Source organism: Mauremys reevesii, linkage group 4 (assembly GCF_016161935.1).
Source record: "Mauremys reevesii isolate NIE-2019 linkage group 4, ASM1616193v1, whole genome shotgun sequence".
Classification (NCBI taxonomy): domain Eukaryota; kingdom Metazoa; phylum Chordata; order Testudines; family Geoemydidae; genus Mauremys; species Mauremys reevesii.
In genome coordinates, this window is record NC_052626.1 from 105,604,369 (window position 1) to 105,624,900 (window position 20,532).

The window sequence follows — 20,532 nt, forward strand, 5'->3', positions numbered from 1 at the left end:
CCCGGTATGTGGGCTCATATCAACGCTTATGGGAAATCATGAGTATCACAAAGAATATTTACATGCCATTCGTCCCGATGGGCGCTCGTTTTAATCTGTTCTTTGAGTTCTGTGGCTAATCTTCCGCTCTAGAAATACTGTAGCAAGCCCCATGTGCTCTGAGAAGCAGAGATCTCGCTGTTTGTAGTACCAGAGAAACCCCCATTAAGAATGTCCTTTTTCAGAGACTGAAAGGGGGGGGGGGGGAGGAGAACATCCCTCTCCGGCTCCATTTCCAAGTCGATTGCAGAAAGAATGTGGGAGGGCTAGAAAAGTTTTGAGTGAGCCACTTCCTCGTCCAGCCCAGCTGGGAGACAGAAAGGGGGAATGTCAGATAGGGAAGGGGGGGAAGTGCAGCAACAACTTCCCTGCAGCAAAATGGCCTTTTAAACCCTTGACAACAGGAGGCGAATTCCTCCCCCTGGCAGCAGCGGAAGCGATGAGTGTTCAGAGGGGAGGTGACTGACTCCTCTCCCTCTCCCCAGAGCAGGAGGCGAGCTTCGCCGGGAGTCCTGCCTGCGCATCTCGCTCCACCCTGCCCAGGACTTGTCCCCGCTCCGAGCTCCCGCATTTTCAGCGCGCGGCGGGCAGAGCGGGCAGAGCGAGAGAGCAGCCGCCGCCGCCGGAGCGCAGAGAGAGCGAGCCGGGGGAGGGACCCCGCCGGGCGCCGCTGAGTGCTGGGGGCGCAGCCCTGCCATGTCCCCGGGGCAGCCGGAGTTGGGCTAAGCGGCTGTGCGCGCAGCGGGGAGAGCTCTTCGGGACCATGAAGCAGCCAGGGCAGCTCTTCCTCCGCCTGCTGCTCCTGCTCTGCCTCGCCAAGGTAAGGCGCCCTGAGAGAGCCGGGGACGGGCTGGAGGGTGGCCCTGCCGGATCCCCTCCCCATGCAACCGGCCCCTCACTCCCACCGGCCGCTGGCCCCTGCGTCCCGCCGTGCAACCTGCCCCAGGGAACTCCTCCCGCCTGTAACCTGTTCTCAGCTCACCTCCCCTCCGCGCCCCCTCCCTGTCACTGGGGCCGGCCGCTGGCCCTGGGACGTGGGCTCCGGGGCTTGCTCAGCAGCGCGCGCGCTCTCTCGGGGGTTCCTCCGGCGGTGCCCAGCCCCGGCTCCAGTGGAAAGCAGCTCCACAGGCGCCGGGGTCGGCGACCCGCCATATGGGCGGAGGGGCCATGTGGGGTTCTCGGGGCGCGCACTCCAGCGAGGGGAGGGTCAGAACAAGAGGGGCTGGGGGCTGCAGCGTTGCCACCTGCCTATGAGGCGGCTGGGAGGGGTGGGCGAGGTTGCAGAGCCGGGCAGGTGCGCTGCCAGGTCATCTGGGCGGGCCGCTGGAAGCTGGGTGTGTCTGGAGGCCAAGTGTGCTCTACTTGTTTCCTGTACTCAGACAGTGAAGGAACTAAAGTTCATCTTAAGGGCAAGGGTCTCAAAAATGACCAGTGATCTGGATGATTATTATTTTTCTGTTGAGGTGCTCCACTTCTGAAATACGTTAAAGGAGCCTGCCCTGCAGAGGACAAGTACTCAGGGCTTACTGAAAATCAGGCCTCTGCAGGGTGTTTCACATTGGGCACCTGACCAGTAAAGGATCCCAGAATCACTAGTTACCAGTTTTGACAGTCTTGGCCTGAAGATGAACTTTAGCTCATTCAGTGGGAACTACAGCCCAGTAAGCTTCCGAAGTAAACAGACTAAGTCCAAAAAAACCAGGAGTACTTGTGGCACCTTAAAGACTAACAAATTTATTTAAGCATGAGCTTTCGTGAGCTACAGCTCACTTCTTTGGATGCATAGAATGGAACACACAGACAGGAGATATTTATACATACAGAGAACATGAAAAGGTGGGAAGTATGCATACCAACAGGCAGAGTCTAATCAATTGCGATGAGCTATCGTTAGCAGGAGGAAAAAACTTTTTGAAGTGATAATTAAGATGGCTCATAGAAGGTGTGAGGAGAACTTAACATAGGGAAATAGATTCAATTCTGTCAGCAGCGAATCTGAAACTTTTAAAGTCTTGAACCAGACCAGGAAGGGGTTTGATTCTCTGCTTGCTTAGACAAGTTTCACACTTGGGAGTAAGTCCACTTAAATCAACAATTTAAAGCCGGGTAAGAGTGAGAATCCAGCCTGCAGTTTGGTTTCCAGCTGTTTCCAGCTATGGGAGACCCCCAGATATTATTTTAAAAAAAAAAGCCCACGGTGGAGTATTTCTTGCAAACTTTCATTTCTTTTAAGAATGCTCTTCCTACGGTTTACCATTGTGTTATGACCAGTTTGGTAAACTTATCACAGTCAATCAACATTAAACTGTTTATATCTCAGACATTAGAGAGATGCAGATTACCAGCCGTGTTAGCTCCTTTTAGAAGTTGGGAATTTTTAGTGAAATAGCCCACTTCCGTGGGAATTAGGCAACTCTGGAGTGTTGAATCCCAGAAATATGGAAGGCCTCTACCCATACTGTTTGTATATCCCTCTGAAATAGGGTGACCAGGCAGCAAGTGTGAAAAATTGGGACAGGGGGTGGGGAATAATAGGAGCCTATATAAGAAAAAGACCCCAAAATCGGGACTGTCCCTATAAAATCGGGACATCTGGTCACCCTACTCTGAAATTCCTTCCAATCATTGCCCCATATTTATTGCAAATATAATTTAGAGATCTAAAACTAATTTAGAGATGGGATCCAAGTATATCCCTTCCTAGATCTGAATACTCCTGAATATGGCAAAAGCTTGTATTTGTTGAGACTTGGGCAAGGGCTGTCTTTGGCCACCACCTTGCAATCTGACATGGGAACTGCATTGACTTCACCGCATTGAAATAGATAGGATACTACACCGGGATCTGCCTGCAGCATGCCCCATTGATTTCAGTGGGGCTCTACACTAGCACAGGGATCTGCTTACACTGATCATCTTTAAGGGCCTGGGCCTTAATGTATGTCCAATGTTTTAATAAAAATCTCTCCTTAAGTCATGACACCTTCCTAATTACGCTCTGATATACCTTCTCTTTTTCTTTCTGTCTTTAAAGGCCCAGTTCATGCAGAGTAATATATTTGTGACTTATTTTTGACACTTCTGTGAATGTCAAGAACTGTGCTAGAATGTTAAAAGTTAGTTACCTTAATTCCTTAGTTGTTGTTCTTGATCTTTTTGTAGTGTTTGAATGTTAAAAGCCAGTTCTTTTTAGGAAGAGGAGACAAAAACAGTGATGTCCATGCTTGAGAGACCTGTCTTTGCAGAATCAGGCCCTCAGCAAACTCTTGCTCATATGAGACATCCTAACTCACTTGATTTCAACAGGGCTACTCGCATGAGTAAATATAATTTTTGTGATATGGCTATTACGATTGTACAACCCAATTGACAGCAATGAGGAAACAATTTTTAAACTTGTTTCCTCATTGTTATAGCAAAGTCCATATTTGTGAGAATTAACAACTTTAAAATTACACTAAATATTTGACATTAGGAATTTGACAGCATAGACCCAGTTTTCAAAAGTGGGGACTATGACAGCATATTCCAACCCGGCATTTGGATGGCTGCATTGTCACTTGGGTGCATAAATGCGCTATAAAATACACCTAACAACCTGATCCTGTAGCTGTACCATACACAGAAATTGCACTGAAGTTATATCAGTAGGTTACCTATAGGATTGTGATGTAATTGTTGATTTGAGTTTCCAGATAAAGGACTGGGATGTCTTACTAGGGGCACAGTATTTGAAATTTGGGCTTGCTATGTGTAAACATAATTGGGTCAATTTAATATCCGGTGTAAATTGTTGAAGTCAATACTGTTACAGCAGGGATGAATTTGAACCATTTTTACATTGCATTGCACATATATAATAGCCATTGTTAACCATTATGGTTGAGTCTTGTTTAATATCTTTGGCCTAATAAACTGCATTGTGTACTAACTGTTTGCTAAATTTTGGCTTTATAACAACTCCAGTTTCAAGTCAACTTAATTTACACTTCAAATTTAAAAACAGTTTAAAAACAAGAGTTTAATAAAAATACATAGCAAATTGCTCTATAGCAAAGATCCAAAGTGAAGCTGATTTAGGGCTCAGGTAAACTTAAAAAAATAACTTGCATCTGAAGAAGTGGGTATTCACCCACGAAAGCTCATGCTGCAGAACGTCTGTTAGTCTATAAGGTGCCACAGGATTCTTTGTTGCTTTTAAAAAAATAAGAAAAATACAAGGCTTTCCCTGCTACATTAAATATTCTGTTTCTGGGGTGAATTGTTCATCTCAAAGTTTGATCAGCTCTTAAACCAACTGTATTAGGTAGATAGGCATAGGCAATGCTTAACTGTGGAGACTAAAAATTGATGCCTTATGAGATGTATTTTGGAGTGATCTGTTGCTGTAAAATATTGTTTTTGTTTGTTTTAAATTTGTGAAGTTACACGTGGGTATCCCTATCCCCCAAAGCAGGTGATTGTTTATGTCACTGAATAGTTGTGCAGAACTGCAGATGCTGGGAGAAGTTCTTTCATTCTTAACCCCAATACATGTTAAATGGTAGTCCTTCTGAATGTTCTAAACAATGAGCCAAGAACATTGATTCCTTCTGTAATACTTTGCAGATCAGAAAATGGTTTCCTCTTCACTGCATATAATGCATGCGTATGCTGCATGTTCTGAAGGCCTCTAACAGTCGGATTTTAGTCTCTGTGCCTGCTTTGCATCTAACAGTGTATGCGCACACACACAAAAATCCTCTTCTGCATCTTTGAGATCAGAATGGAGGCCCACAGTGTGGATATATTGCATCGCTATTAATAGTACTTCCGTAACTATGCTAGCTACGTGCACCCATGATCTCGAATTTTCATGCCATGTAAATGTTTTGGTTGGAATTACTAAATATGAGAAAGCAAGAGAGAATGCTAATGAATAAAATCTTGTTTGTTTATCATGGAAGGCTAGATTTTACTAATCCATATAATTTTAATTTGTACACTTCCTTCTTCCTTCTAGAATTGCAGTGTACTAAGGGGAAGCATTTCCACATCTGCTATGGGATGAAGGTTAGAAATTGTGGGTTTGAGTTCTAGTAACCTTAAAACCCACCTCTGTTTTAGTTAAATGCTTCCCAGTTTAACTATAGGAGGAGAAGACTGTTAAAATAAATTAATCTGTGTTTCCAAAATTGTGGTGTACGAACAACTGGTGGTCTGCAGAGACCTAGTTGATCAGATGGTGCTAGTTCTTTTCCTTGGTGTTCAGGTCCTTAATTGCAACTAAGGCCATGTCTCGACTAGAACTTATGTCGACAAAACTTTTGTTGCTCAGGAGTGTGAAAAAACCCACCCCCCGGAACGACATAAGTTTTGCTGGCATAAGTGGTATTGTGCACAATGCTAGGTCGGTGGGAGATGCTTTCCTGCCAACATAGCTACTGCCGCTTGCTGAGCTGGTTTTATGATGTCGACAGGAGAGCTCTCTCCCGCTGGCATAACGCGGCTACAACAGCGCTCTCACAGCTGCACGGCTGTATCAGTACGGCGGTGCCACTGTAAGCTTGTAAGTGTAGACCTGGCCTAAGAGCTTGAACACCTCTAAAGGTAACTGGAAATGAGGAGGAGCCAGCCTAGATGCCTCTACAAAGGAGGGACCACTGTTCTGAGGAGAGTAAACAGGAGCCCCGCTCAAGGAGTCGGGCTACCAGTAGGATTGAAGCAGTCCTCCTCCAGCAGGAGAAGATTGTGCAGGAGAGAAGGGCTTAGGGAATCAGGGAAGAAGATAATTTAGCATGCCCAGAGGAGAAGGGGGCAAAATGTGTTGGGGGAAATAGAGGATCTGACCTTTAGGAAATGTGTGCAGAAGGAGGGGAACAGAACAGATGTCCACCCATCAATTCTGCTAAGCTAGAGCCTGTACCAAGGCTCTGCTCTAAACATAGATAAATCCAGTTTTTCCCATATCCATTCAGGTACACTTGGACTGCTATGCCTATGTACCTACAGAGTGCATGGTCAGGGCTTTAGATGTTCCTCCAAGTCTCTTTGGTATTCACAATAAGATGGGGAAGAGGAGTGTGGCCCATATCTCAAATCAGATTAACAAGGCTCACTTTGGGAGAAAAACAAGTGGCCACCATATGGGATACATTGCATCTTCCCTAAACAACATAAAGAAAACACTACCCACTGATGTACCTAGTACCTACATGTTCTGTGTTGGCCTTTCCTATTTTACTTCTGTCTCTTTTTCGTTTGACATCTTGTTCCCTCCCCCCCGCCACATGCATGCTATTTTTTTGTCATGCAAAGCTGTTTCAAAACTGAAATAATTAAGAAAAAAATTCTAGCGTGACTTAAATTAGTTCCCAGCACTTGCATAGATATGCACATGGGCTGTGTGGTATCAAAGAGTATGTATGTGTGACACTGTTTTAGGCCTTAGGAAAGCTACGTTCTTTTTTAAACATGCTTTTTGTTTGGCCACTTGAAAGAGCTAATTTTTTTGTTGGTTGGTTGGTTTTGTGGTACATGGGAGCATGTCATCTGCAAAAACATAAAATTGTTCTCCATATTCTTTGCATAATATTGGGCTGGGATTTGGTCATGTGAAGAGTAATGAGGAAGAGGAAATGGTTTTGCCTGATCAGGCTATTGAAGCTGCAAAGGTTCTGATTCTGATCCTCCAGCTAACTAGGAAGGAAACACTTGAATGCAGGATCTTGAGCTGTATTTTGAATTAAATTCCATTTGGTGCAGCATTGCAAGTAGATACAATATGTCCATAGTGCCTTGTCAAAGGCTTTCTCTGTATTCAGAGAAGGTCAAGACATTTTCATATTATGGGTGTATATATTTCAAATCTCTTAGGTTATCTCAGCCTTCTGTCCCATGGCCCAGAGTGAAGGAAGCAGGTGACTAGCCATTTTCTTGGTCAGGGTTTTATAATCTGTGTCGAAAAGGCCGATGAGTCTGTATGAGACTTTCACTTGGTCTAATTCCTTGCCTCCTTTTGGCAATATTGCGATAGTTGTTGTCTGTCAGTTTGAAGAGTTATATTGAAGGTGGCCTTACTGTGAGTGCTCCCTGTAGGGGGTTATTTATCCAAAGCAAGTTTTGTAGAAATTCAGCCCCATATTTACTCATTAGGGCCTGTGGCCATGTGCATTTTTGAGGGACTTAGTGGAGTCTTCTAGTTCCTCTTCTTCCCCTGGTTCTATGAGATTTGTTGCTCATGCACAGTAAAATGTGTCGATTTGGTGGTTGAGAGAAAACTCTGGGGGTTTCTCCTGCTTATGCAAAGGTTTTCTGTTCTGTGAGATAATTTTTTGTTAAAGTACAACAAACTCATTGCTCTCCCAGGCCTCAGGGAGCTCTGCTGCTCTTCCTTGCACCGGCTTCTCTACGTAATTTTGAAATAGGAAGACCTGGTGTTTCGGGGGTTCCAGATCTGCTGGTGGGTGGCCTAATCTCCCAGTGAAAATAGAGGAAGCCTCCAGCATTTGCAACATTTAAAATTAGACTGGTGGTAATACTAGTTCATATAGAAAGGGGAACAATCCTGCACTGGCAGGGGTTTGGGTTCATTGACATGATCCGTCTTTGAGACCAATCTGTAGTTTCTATGGATACTTAGGCTACATCTATGCTATGGACTTTACAGAGGTGCAATTATACCACTGCTCCGCTGTTGCCGCTCTATGCTGGTGGGAGAGAGCTCTCCCGTCAGCATAATTAAACCACCCCCAACAAGTGACGGTAGCTATGTTGGCAGGAGAATGCCACAGACATAGCACTCTCCACACCGGCGCTTTTGTCTGTGAAACCTATGTCGGTCAGGGGTGTGGGTTTTTTCACACCCCTGAATGACAAAAGTTTTGCTGACAAAAGTGCTAGTGTTGACAAAGCCGAAATTTAAAAATCTCCTTCCTGTTTGCTGCAGCCAGGTGGAGTGCAATCAGTTAATCAGTTTAGGGGTACAGGTAACCATGCTCGATATCTTTGAGCAGATATCAAGGGACATATGGAGCAGGGTGAAAGTTAAGAGCGAGATGGACAACATACTTGGGGGTGACCCACTGCCAATCCCAGGGTAACGATGACACTTCTGAGCAGCTGGGGGGAGGAGGAGGAGGAGGCTGGCAGCAGCCAGCAGTTGCAGAAGGACAAGCAGAGGAGCGGTGTACGCGTGGCGGCTTTTTTTTTTGGGGAAATGTTTCTGGAGAGGAAGGGGGTTATGATGCATGCATCATGGCAGGCGTCTGGAATAGAAAATGTTGGGAGACTCTTTAGTGAAGAGATAGGAGATAAGATCACCCCTGCATCTGCATCTTCACAATTTTCCTTTGGGATAAAGAATGCAAGTGAGAACTTGCAAGTGAGAACTCCTCAGTGTGTAACAATTCATGGAGATAGATAGTGGATACATGCTGCCCGTGTTAAATGTTGTCATTTCTGTGTGTACAGTGACTTTGACTGGACTGCCCAGATTTCAACAGATATGCACCCTGAAGTGCAGGATTCATTAAACAGCAATCCAGACATGGCATATGCAAACTTTGTGACTACAGAATTCTTGGCTTTGAAAACAGTCTTTATTATAGCAGACAGCCTGTAGTTGAACCGAACAGGCCACTGCCTTAGATGATTCCACTGTGTGTGTGTGTGTGTGTGCGTGTGTGTGTGGGTGAGAGAGAGAGAGAATGAAGCTCATGATTTTAGTAGTTTCATTACAGCAGGACGAGTAGCTTGCATGAGCCATCAAGAAAAATGGACTCAAAACCCTACCAATGATTCTGTTACCATATCAGGCATACCCTGTCTTAAACACTCAAAACTGGTTCTGAAACCTGGTGTTTTCAGAATAATTGTCTTTGGCTGACAGTAAATTTCCATATGCATGATTGTAGCTTATTAATGTAAAAGCTGAACAGGAGTTGAACACTTGTGTGTGTGGAGGGGTGGGAGGTTTCTGTGATTACACTTGATTGCATTCTTTGGTGCTGCGGGAGTCTTTTAGACCTACAAAATGCTTCAGAATAGAAGGGGAGGTAAAATAACTGAACTTCTCTACTTGTCTAAGGACTGTTTAGGACTCTAGGCTTGTTTAGTTGTGTTTTTCCCGTGACAACAGACACAGGAATTCTAATATCTTACTGACACTGGCGAGCATGTACAAGTCTCAAAATTGCCTTTTACATCTCATTGTAGTTCAAGGAATTATTGAAAACACAAGGTTTCCTCTGTGTATAACACTCTTTCTTGGTCACACAGTGTTTTGCTGGTCCCCTCACAGGATTAGCGACTTTTTGTAATCCTTGATACAGTTTGCATGGCTCTTTCATAAAAAGCAGTCAGTGCCAATTAAAACTTGATTGATTTCTGTGCATAGTTCTGCTCTATGTGAGTGTTTGCAATTTTGTCATTCATGTTTTTTTTGTTGTTGTTGTTGTTTTTTTTAAGAAAATACTCTTTCCAAGAGAAACAAGATAAGCATATCGGTGTGCGCATTTATTGGCTTTCATGTTACTGTTGAAGGGTAAACTTCTAATGCATTGCACTGCATGTTAGGTGTGAGTTTCCGACTTTAAGAAACGTTGCACAAATATGACTGTGCAGTGCACAGAAATCTCATCCCGGAGCCTTTATAAAGTATGTCCACAAAGCTTTAAAATTGCATCAAGAGAAACAGTCACTGGGAGAGATCAGTCTCTGTAACTACTTCTTGGTGGAGTTGTGCAAATAAACTGTACAATACAGTTTTGTGCACCTGTGCTTGAGAGACAAAGCCAGCAGCACCTATCTGAGGTCTAAATCTGGCCTTTTTTAGATTTGTGCTTACAGAATCCCACCACATACACAGGTATTGTAGTGCCGTGGTGTAGAAATCTGAATAGAAAAATCTTAAAGCCCTTGAGAAACCATGCTATGTCTAACAAGGGTGAAGAAAACGTACTGGCATCTTGACATGACATAAAGGGAAACTTGAAGTCAGCAGCATGAAAATCTGAATTCTTCTAAATGACGCTTCTAAAAATTGTTAAAAGATTCCTTACAATGTAATTAGAGCTGATTGAAAAGTTTTGAATTTTCAAAATTTCAGTGAAAATGTTCTGTAGAAAGTTTTCATGCAAATTTTTTCCAGCTTTTTTAAACCAGTTTAGAGCAGTCAGTGTTTTTTGAAAATTTTAAGTTTTGCCTCACAACTTAGGTTTTGAAGACTTTTCACAAAACAATGTGTTTTTTCAACTAGCTGCATTATTAATATTAACAATGAAAATGGCCTGGATATTTTATAATTAACCAATTACAGATGAAATGTGTAAGTACAAACTGGATTAATAATTGAAACAGGCATATATGTGTCCAGTGGTGTTACCAGAGCTATTTGATAGGTTTTTATGATGAGCCATGGTTAAGTGCAGTAAAAATTTTAAATGCACCCTTGTTGAGAGATGGGGCTGTTAAATCTGGGATTGTATCTCTGTCTTGTTCTCTTCCTAACAATGCAGTACTTGTTGTTGTGATACATGTTAAGTAACCATTAAAGCCACACCAACACTTGTCAGTTATTTATTTATTTTTGAAGAAAACTCCTTTGCCTGTAGGTTATCAAGTATTTCCTGCAGATACTGTACCTCAAAACAAAGGAGCTGACAGGCAAAGGCAACAACAACGAAAACATGTTGAACATTTTTATATTGACCCTTCTGAATATAATGTCTTTTTTTTACTCACGCAATCACAGATTGCATATGAGAAAACCTGAAGCAATTTCATATTTAAGGTGCAACATCTGAACTCACTTGGTCCTCCAGTTTCATGGCACAATGTGTCACCATCTTAATGTCACCCATCTATTTCTTCCAATTCTAATTGTGTTTAGATATTGCCTGGTAGTGGTTAACCCAAACTATAAACCTGCTTTTTGAAATATAATTCTATTGGTTTGATGCAAAATTCAGTAACTGAGTCTTTTTTTAACCTGAGTCTTTCTTTGAGCCCCTCCTGGGAGCTCAGAGAAGTCTCACCTCCACAGAAGACTGCTCTTGTAGTCAAAGAGCAAAGATACAGTTCTCTCTGCTGTCCATCAAGACAAATCCATAACTTCAGAGTAAAGCAAGGGTGACATTCCCACTGCAATGGGCCAGCTTCTACAGCACTTTCAGCCTTGTCAGCTGAAGAACAAGGAGCTGTGTTATAAACTCAGATTTGGATCTCCTGCACAGTAACTTTTTGCACTATTATGAGGGTGTGGGACAAGCGCCTACTGCCAGTGCCATGAATGGGGAATTTGCTATTGACTTCAGGGGCAGCAAGATCAGGCCCCAATTGAAAGAACAAGTGATAGATTTTAAAAGTCAATACATGTGACTTTAAAAATGTTGATCTTAATAAAAAAACAATTAATGCATTAAACTTCATTTTGCAGTCATTTAGTTGACTAAAAAGAAGCTAGCAATTCACACTAGCAAATGTGAAACATAATACACACACACAAATATATATATATAGTTGGCAAAGTACTGACACCAGTTTGAGACTTTGTATGCTAAGCGTTAGCCAGCAGCAAATATTTGCAGGTTAATATAACTTCTGGAACCACCCTAAATGGTGCTAATTTCCCAGCAGTACAATGTAGAGCCACAGTATGTGGTTTAACTGGTATTTAGCTATTGTCTTTGAATCAATCTACATACTTTGTATGCATCTGTTGAACTATTTCCTGGTTTCAGAGTAGACGTACATGGTGCACCAGAAGACTAGTGCTGATAAGTATTTATTGTCTCAGAGTACAGTAGTATTATAAAGAGTATTCGGTCCTCTTCTCCTCTCCCCAAAAGATTACGGCCTGGTAAGAATAATTCCCTTTACAATTATAAAATTTAACAAATCTGCTCCACACAGTAAAAATGAAACTGTTTTGCTCTAGATTTGCAAAAGGCTGATCTGTCTATAAATTCCATTTCCTCCTCTAAAGCTCCTACAATGTATCCTTTTTGGCTCAGCCGAAGTGACTCTAAATCACCCAATATCACAAACAATTCTGGGCAATTGCCAAAGCAAACCCTACTCCGTACAAGGGCACAGATTCTGTGGGCTTTCCATACTAGTGTGAGGTTGAAGGTCACTTGTGCTAAAAGGGGCTCAGTCTTCCCCTTAAAAGTATACAAACACCAAAACCTCTAACCTCCATGTATATGCAGATGGAGCAATTAGCACTGCATACGAGCAATCAAAATCATACTTTTGGGCAAATCTAAAGCAGTTCAACTACACACACCCACTTGCAGAAACCTGATTCTTTTTCAGTCTCTGTTTGGGTCAATCGGTACATCATATGAGTGACAGTAAGAAGCACCAATCAAAGTGTGCCAAAGATTTTTTGTTGCAGCACACTCCTGATGCATCCTTGCCTATCTTCATTGCCACTTTCAGAGCTGGCCCCAGCAGCATGCTTCTTAGTGCTCCATCATGAGTGAAAACGGACAGATTTCAATATGAAACAAAAAGAGATTGGGGGCGGAGGGGGGGGTGCCAGAGACAAGATGTCTTGTGTGCCAAATATCATTTCTAACTGTTGCTGTGAGTTCTGTTTGTCTCCTTTGCCCCCAGAACTTCACATCATCGACTGAGATGATCTCTGACATAACCTGTTAATCTGAGACTTCCAACTTCAGGATGATTATTTGTCCCCAGTAATACAGAATCCTGTGGGAGAGGTAGGAGGCGTTATGCTCCCTAACTTAGCTTCCCTGATAGTAAAGGCTTCTTTTTTGATACCAGAAAAGACCTTCTAAGATTGGAAGTTTTGCTGCTCTACCTTCCAATGCAGCTAAAAGAACCATCCGAATCCCAGTTTGGCACACGAGGTTCCTAGTAACAGCTCTGAAGAGGTTTAGGAGTAGCAGTGGGCAAGAGCTCTGTCTCTCTGTAGAAACTCTGCTGGGGAAAACAAAGTTATTTTCCTGAAGCTAAAGAAGTGGTAGAGGGACCAGACGCTCCTTGGCAGTTCCTTAGTTATGCAAAACCATTGCTAGGCTTCTCTAATTAGACTGCTAAGAAGAGAATCTGCTGATCTGATGTCTCGTCTTTTGTCAGTTTAATATACTTCTTAATAACTTCTGGGCAGACCCTGATCCCGAGTTCACATTGTCAGCTCATGTGGCTAACATGCACAAACTCCCATGCACAGGGGTAAGCTACATATGGTCCCAACTCTCTGCTTGGCTCCTGAAGTCAACTCAGGTTGCAAATTGTACACAAAGCCAGGCAAAAGGAGCATGGCTTTGTTGTGGTATTGTTCCCCTCATCGTTCCTCCCTCCTTCACTTCCTCCTCTGGTGTGCAGCACCAGCTTGTCATGTTTAGTGACCTTTACACTGTAAGCATTTGGGGTAACTATTACAAATTGGCATCGTACCTAGCACAATGCGACCCCTATCTGATTGGAGCCACTGGGCACTGCTGTAATTCTTTTTCGGTTTCCTGCCAATTTTTAGGAAGTTAACATAAAAGTTGATGATGCGTTATATCCACAAATATTCTCTTCTGAGCATCCACAGGGTCATAAGTGACAGCTGGAGACACAAACTTTTCTGCAACTACTTCCTCTTTTTTATGAATAAAGTATTCCTTCTTTCTGGTCATGAATAGGTTGTAAATCAGACAAAAGCTGGGTTGTCTTTTTTCGTTTCTGAGTGAATTGATTAATTCTTGCCGCATTTATGTATAACAAAGGTCTTCCTTACAACAGGCACAGATGAAAGGTTGTTTCTCATACTGTAAGGGGAAATTCACCTCTGGGCAGAAGATAAGTCTGAAGTTGGGATCCACTTGTGTGTTTTGTTTGTTTGTTTGTTTTTTAAATGGCTTAAGTGTGACTTAAGTGGTGCACAGGCCTTGGGCTGCACAGCAGTTAATTTCACCCTACCACCTGGCCCCTAATCCTGCAATGCGTTAAGCCACAGTTACTTCAAGTGGAGTTGGTAGTGTTGCTGCCTGCATGCAAACCATTGCAGGATCAGGGCCTAACAGAGCACACTATAACCTTGAACCTGAAAAGGGCCCTTATGCCTGCGCAGATCTCTTCGAAAGATCAAGGTCAAAAATATTTCCTATTATATTGACGTAGTATGTTGGGATAATCAGCATGCTAATAAAAATGACTGCATTTAAATTGACATTATCAAGCTGTTTAGGCCCCACATTGTACATATCCTTAAGATTACAACCAGGTTTGTTTTAATGAATAATAATCTTTATGTTAACAAATGCTTTGTGTGTGTGTGTGGTTTTAACACTAACCTCTTCTTAAGTACCACATACAGATAACACTGCTTGTGGGTAATCTGTGGTTCATATGCACTTGCACAGTTGAGTGTGAAGGATGTAAAATAAAAATAGCAAATCTGGGGGGGGGGGAGTTACCCTCCACATTTTAGAAATGAAAAGGTCAGCATGAGAAATGTGTAGGGTTGTACTTCAGAAGGACCTGGAAAATAAACAGTTTTAAAGGTTTGTTAAATCTGGGGCTTAGACTCTTTCCTGTCTCCATGCTTAAGAAACTGAAGTCCAAGTAGAGTCTTCTATACCCAAGAGCCCTCAAAAGGAAATGGGGTGGAGCTAGAGAGAACACGCAAAGAGCCAGATATCTGCAACCTTTATACATTTCCAACATATGGGAGCTGCTGAAGCAGAGCTTGTGTGCACATTGTTTCATTACTGTAAGGTAAAGTTAAACTGTGAAATAAAAATTTAATCAATCCCTTTGCTTCTTGATGAGATCTTGTAAGAACATGGGGCCACTCCCTGAAATTAATGGAAGGCAAGTGTAAAGCTGTTGCTGTAAGGTCCTGATCCAAAGCCATTTAAGTCACTGGGAGTCTTTCCACTGACTTCAGTTGATACTGGACCTGGCCCTAATTGAAGATAGTGATGTTAACATATAAACCCTCTCCTCCAGGTGATAGAATGTTCTAACTCTCTTTCTTTTTTCCCCCACTCCTTTTTATGACTGGCAACAGTGATATGGCACGATGTCCCTAATTTGAGAACTATTTAAAACCAGTAGAAGGAAATACTAATTCATCCATCTTGCAGTCATCAGGTGGAGTTTGCTCTTGCATGAGGTCATCAATTTGGATACTGTAGCTGGATTTAAAAGGAATGCTATGTAGATTTATGACCAATGACCTTTGTAGTTTATATATGTGAAGATAAGTATAATAAATGTCACACGTTAGAGGGCATCAGCTGATCATCACAGTCCAGGAAGAAATATGACTCCACTGTCCATGTTCCGCACTACACAATAGAAAGGGTGCATTTTCTTCTTCCTCTAAAAGGGGAGTTGGCCACTGCAGAAGAGGGTCTATGGTAATTGATTATACTATGTTTTACTAATATGAAACGTAGCATCCAGAACCCCAAGTGAGGTGCCTACAATTCTACATTACTATTACACACAAAAAAAGATGGTAAAAGAACATTACTAAGGTTGCAAAGTTAAGCACTACAAAGGTTAGGAACTGCCAGAATTAATGTTCCATGTGTAACCTTTAATTTTGCCCCCTTGTACTAATGCATTATGATACAGTCTTTAATTATATGGTCACATACTATTTTTTCCATAAGATCCCTGTCCCTTTTAGTGCACAGAATGGATCATGCTCACTTAATGAGCAGCTATTACATATTTTGTTTTAGCCTCACTGTTCAGTGTGTGGCTCCAGGTGTTATTTATACTGCACGCTATTCAAACTATTCTGCTCTGAAGGCAGGAATATTAATTTCCTCATTGGCTTTTCTATGACACTTATGACTATAGTATCTGAGTGCTTCACAAATATTATCTTCTCAAAATTCTTGTGAGGTGGGAGGTGGTATTTTCTCCATGTCACAGATTGGAAACTGAGGCACAGAGAGATGAAGGTCAAAAGTATCCACTCATTTTGGGTGCTCAATATGAGAAACATATGACATAATTTTTTTCAGAGTCATTTGAACATGTAAAGCACGATATAATGCTAAGCACAGTTCCCATTTACTTCAGTTGCAGCTGAGAATTCTCAGCACTCATGCAAATCAGACCCCAGGGTATTAAGTGGGAAAATGAGGAACACACAGTTAGTGATCACCAATGAAAAATTTGGTTTACCCCAGGGGAATTCTGTGCCACTGTGCAAGCACGGAATTAGTGTCCCCCACAGTCCCTCTCCCCCAGCAGAATACTTGATGCTGACGCGGAGGCGAATGGAAGCCGTGAGATGGGTCAGACTGCAGTTAAACCCTTTGCCCACCAGGGGCTGATGAGGAGCAACCAGCCATGAAGACGTGCCAATATGGCTGAATGGGGAGTGGGGGACAGGGGCAAATGTGTCTGAATGGGAAAGCCTAGGGGTCAGCCAGGGTCTGCATGGGGTAGGTTCCCCAAATCCATAACAATCCCCCCGCAAAAAACCAAACAAATCCTATTCCATACTTCTCCCATCCACCCCCAACAACCCTCCAGGTACACTCCCAGGCTCCTTCCCAGCAATTACTTCCCTCTCCCTCAGCTCCTCCACTACCCCTGACTCCACCAAGCCTTTGCACTGCTTGTGAGGGGTGCGGGAAATACATTTCTGTATTGTAGTTTAAATGAATTATTACTGAAAGTTCTGTATTAATAAGCCTAGTAAGGAATCTATTTGTCAAAAAAAATGTCCTGAATCTTTTTTGTTGTCTGTATTGTTACAGACATACTTGCTGACAGATATTTTGAAATAAATGACCAAAATAATTGAAACTGGTGTGATTATGTTGTGTATATATATCAGGGGGGTAGCCGTGTTAGTCTGTATCCACAGAAACAACGAGGAGTCCGGTGGCACCTTAAAGACATACAGATTTATTTGGGCATAAGCTTTCGTGGGCTTTTTTACCTATGAAAACTTATGCCCAAATAAATCTGTTAATCTTTAAGGTGCCACCAGACTCCTCATTGTTTTTTATTATATTGTGTTATTTTGACAAGTAAAATATGCATAATTTTGCAGAATTTTATATTATTATGTGCAGAATTTTTAACTTTTTTTTGGCGTCATATAGGAACTCTGGCAGAGGCAGGGATGGAATCCAACTATACAGAGAGGTATTCAGCTTCCTTAACTTGAAATTTCTCTTCCTGCATCATTCGCTACTTACCTTCTAGCTTCTGAACAAATGAAGCCTGGGTCCTAGAGACAACAGCTTCCTTCACTACACAACTCGAATACACTCTCACATTTGGATGGATTTTCACTGGCCAAAAGCACATCCCTGACACAGAAGTCATCCCCCTGGTAAATTTCAAGTTCTTGCTCCAAAGCATGGAGGCACTTCACCTATTCACAGGGCCGCCCAGAGGATTCCGGGGGCCTGGGTTCTTTGGCAGCAGGGGGCCCTTCCATTCCGGGACCCGCCGCCGAAGTGCCCCGAAGACCCGCGGCAGGGCCCCTGCCGCCGAATTACCGCCGAAGCGGGACCCGCCGCCGAAGTGCAGCCCGGTCTTCGGCGGTAATTCGGAGGAGGCCCCGCGCTGGTCTTGGGCACTTCGGCGGCGGGTCCCGGAACGGAAGGGCCCCCCGCCGCCGAATTACCGCCGAAGACCGAGCTGAACTTGGCAGCGGGTCCCGCTCCGTCTTCGGCGGTAATTTGCCAGCAGGGGGTCCTTCCGCCCCGGAGCGGAAGGACCCGCCGCCGGTGAAGACCGGGAGCGAAGAAGCTCCTGCGCCCGGCCCTGCAAGAGTTTTCCGGGCCCCCCGGAGCGAGAGAGGGACCCCGCTCCAGGGGCCCCGAAAAACTCTCGTGGGGGCCCCTGTGGGGCTCGGGGCCTGGGGCAAATTGCCCCTCTTGCCCCCCCCCCTCTGGGCGGCCCTGCCTATTCAAAGAAAAGATTGCCAGTATTTTTAATAAGGACAAAGCATTTTCCCCTAGCTGTGTTCTCAGAAACAGCTGAACCGTTTTGGCTGATACTTAATAATAATTAATTAATTAATTAATAATTCAGTCCGAGGTGACACACAGCATGAAACATTTCAACCTGGACAGCTAGTTTGACAAGGTTCTAAGCAACAGAAATGGGAAGTATCAGGAAACCTTAATAATAAGTGATGCTTAATAAAGTTGGGTAGTATTAATGGATTAGAAACTTCAGTGCCTTCCCTCACCAGCAGGGCCGCCCAGAGGATTCAGGGGGCCCCCTGCTGCCAAAGACCCGGCACTTTGGCAGCGGCTCCCGGAGTGGAAGGATCCCCCTGCCGCTGAATTGCTGTTGAAACCCGGAGCGGAAGAAGCTCCGGGGGTCCGGGCCCCGCAAGAGTTTTCTGGGGCTCCCAAAGCGAGTGAAGGACCCTGCTCCAGGGGCCCCGAAAAACTCTCGTGGGGGGGCCCCTGCGGGGCCCTGGGCCTGGAGCAAATTGCCCCACTTGCCCCCACCTCTGGGCGGCCCTACTCACCAGGTTACCCCATGCAATCTCTCTTCCTACTTCTGTGTTTGCCACTGCTCTTCCTCCACAACAAGCTTCTCTATGGTTGTGATGATACTATATTTGGGTGTTCTCAATTTAGACCAGCGAGCCTGCAGCAGTGCTCTGCTGAAATCTCTAGTGCTCTGAAGAGAGGAAACCTCACAGCATGCAACTGTAATGGAGCAGTGACAAGACTCAGTACAAAGTTGCTGACACACTGCTAGAAATGAAAACTTTTTCTCCCTCATTCATTATGGGCTTGGGGTTGGAGAGAAGGATCTGAGAGTATCCCCAGAAGGAATCCAAGTGGGGAAGAGGAGCCTTAGTGGGAAGTCAAGAAAAAAGGAAGGGGCCTTTTTGTGAGTGGGCATCATAGAATCCTTCGGATTGGATGGTTCCTAGTCTAGCCCATCCCCTTGCACCATTGCAGGACTGACTGCATTATTCTTAACCCGTAATGACCATTGGATGTCAAATCTAGCTTTTAATAGCAGTTGAAGCAGATTCCACATATTCACGTAGCAGCTTGTCCCATTGCTTAGCTATTCTTTCCCATCCCATTTAACCTAAATATTTCCTGTTGCAGTTTAAAAACATACCTATTCAATAAAAATCCTTTTTTAATATATGGGTTCACAGTTATACTTCCATCAATCTACTTTTCTCCAGACTGAGGATGTCCAGTGTTCTTAAACCTCTTCCAGGGCTTTATATTTTATGTTTCTGTCCTGTGAATTTTTCTTCAATTTATCTGTATTTTTAATTTAAAAAAAAAGTGTCTGAAAGTACTGAACACAGTACACCAATTGATGCCCAACCAGTGTGAAGTGGTGTGGAATAATTACTTTACTTGTTTTACATGGTACTCTTATTGATAGAACCCAATGCCTGTTTTGCAACAGTATCTCATTGTTGACTCATTCAATTCATCATCCTTTTTGCCTCCCGGATGCTTCCCTGTAGAACCAATGTCTGGTTCAGTATTCTTCTATTTTGCATTTATATACTTGGCTATTCTTTAATATTTGTGCTTATCGAGGTGCACAATTTTTTTTTAATTCAGCAAATTTCTTTAATAATCGCAGTGTTGTATTTTTCTTTTAGCTCTGAATTTAATGACACACCCTCCATTTCCCCCCTCCAAATTACTGTTCAGAGATGGTGAGTGAGGTGGAACAAATACCTCAGTAGTTTAATGAAAATATTGGACTTAGAACTCAGTCTTGTAGGACATCACTCAGTGTTTCTTCCACCTTGCTGCTGAATTCTTTGTAATTAATATGTTCATTTTAAGTGTATTTGTCATATAATTGTGGTTTTTTCTAATCTGCATTTCTCTCTTTTTCTGGATGAGACTGTAAAGTGGAACCATAGCTAGTGCTTTTGTAAAATTGAGAGATACTATGTCACAGGAACATAGGAATTTCCCTACTGGATAAAACCTAGGTCCATCTAATCCAGTACACTGTCTCTAACGGTGGCATTCCTCTTCCATGGACATTCCTCTTCCATGTAGTTCTAGGAGAAAACTTGTGTTGAATATATAAGAGTAAGCATGGTCAACTGTCTTGTTGATATGAAATTAAAGAATAATTTTAGCACCACTAGCCAAGGCACATGGTGATATATGCTTGCCTGAATCTAGAGCAGGAGAATAGAAATGAGTCTTGTGTCCAAAATAATTTGTTTTAGTACTTGGGCTGTATTTGTTTAGCATCAAGTATTGTTTGAAAGAGGAATATTTTTGTTAAAGGAAAAAGAACTGTGCATTGAGATAAGCATCAAAAGAATAAAATATGACATGTATTTGGCTTAAAATATGCTTGTCAAAACTTAATGTATTTCTGGGGTTAGTATTTTCTTCTTTTATTAATATTATCAACGGGGTTTTTGTTTGCTTTTGTTAAGTCTACAGGAAAACAAAAAATATTATTAAATAAGTTGTTCCTGAAATACTAATTGAAAAGCATTGTTATATAAACCCTTTGTGTCTTCAGAGAAGCTTACTATAGTCACAG

At 43.0% G+C, this 20,532-nt stretch overlaps 1 protein-coding gene across 4 annotated transcripts in view; it reads left to right on the forward strand.

Moving 5' to 3' along the window:
• Window positions 1-375: 375 nt before the first annotated feature.
• Window positions 376-20,532, forward strand: part of PTPRJ (protein tyrosine phosphatase receptor type J) — a 148,387-nt gene continuing 128,230 nt past the window's right edge. For 2 of the 4 annotated variants that reach the window (XM_039536958.1, XM_039536962.1), the window contains exon 1: window positions 376-859. In XM_039536958.1, coding sequence (XP_039392892.1) covers window positions 803-859 — 57 coding nt within the window. In that variant the 5' untranslated portion in view covers window positions 376-802. The remainder of the gene's footprint in view (window positions 860-20,532) is intronic. The other 2 variants (XM_039536961.1, XM_039536960.1) reach the window with 1 other exon arrangement.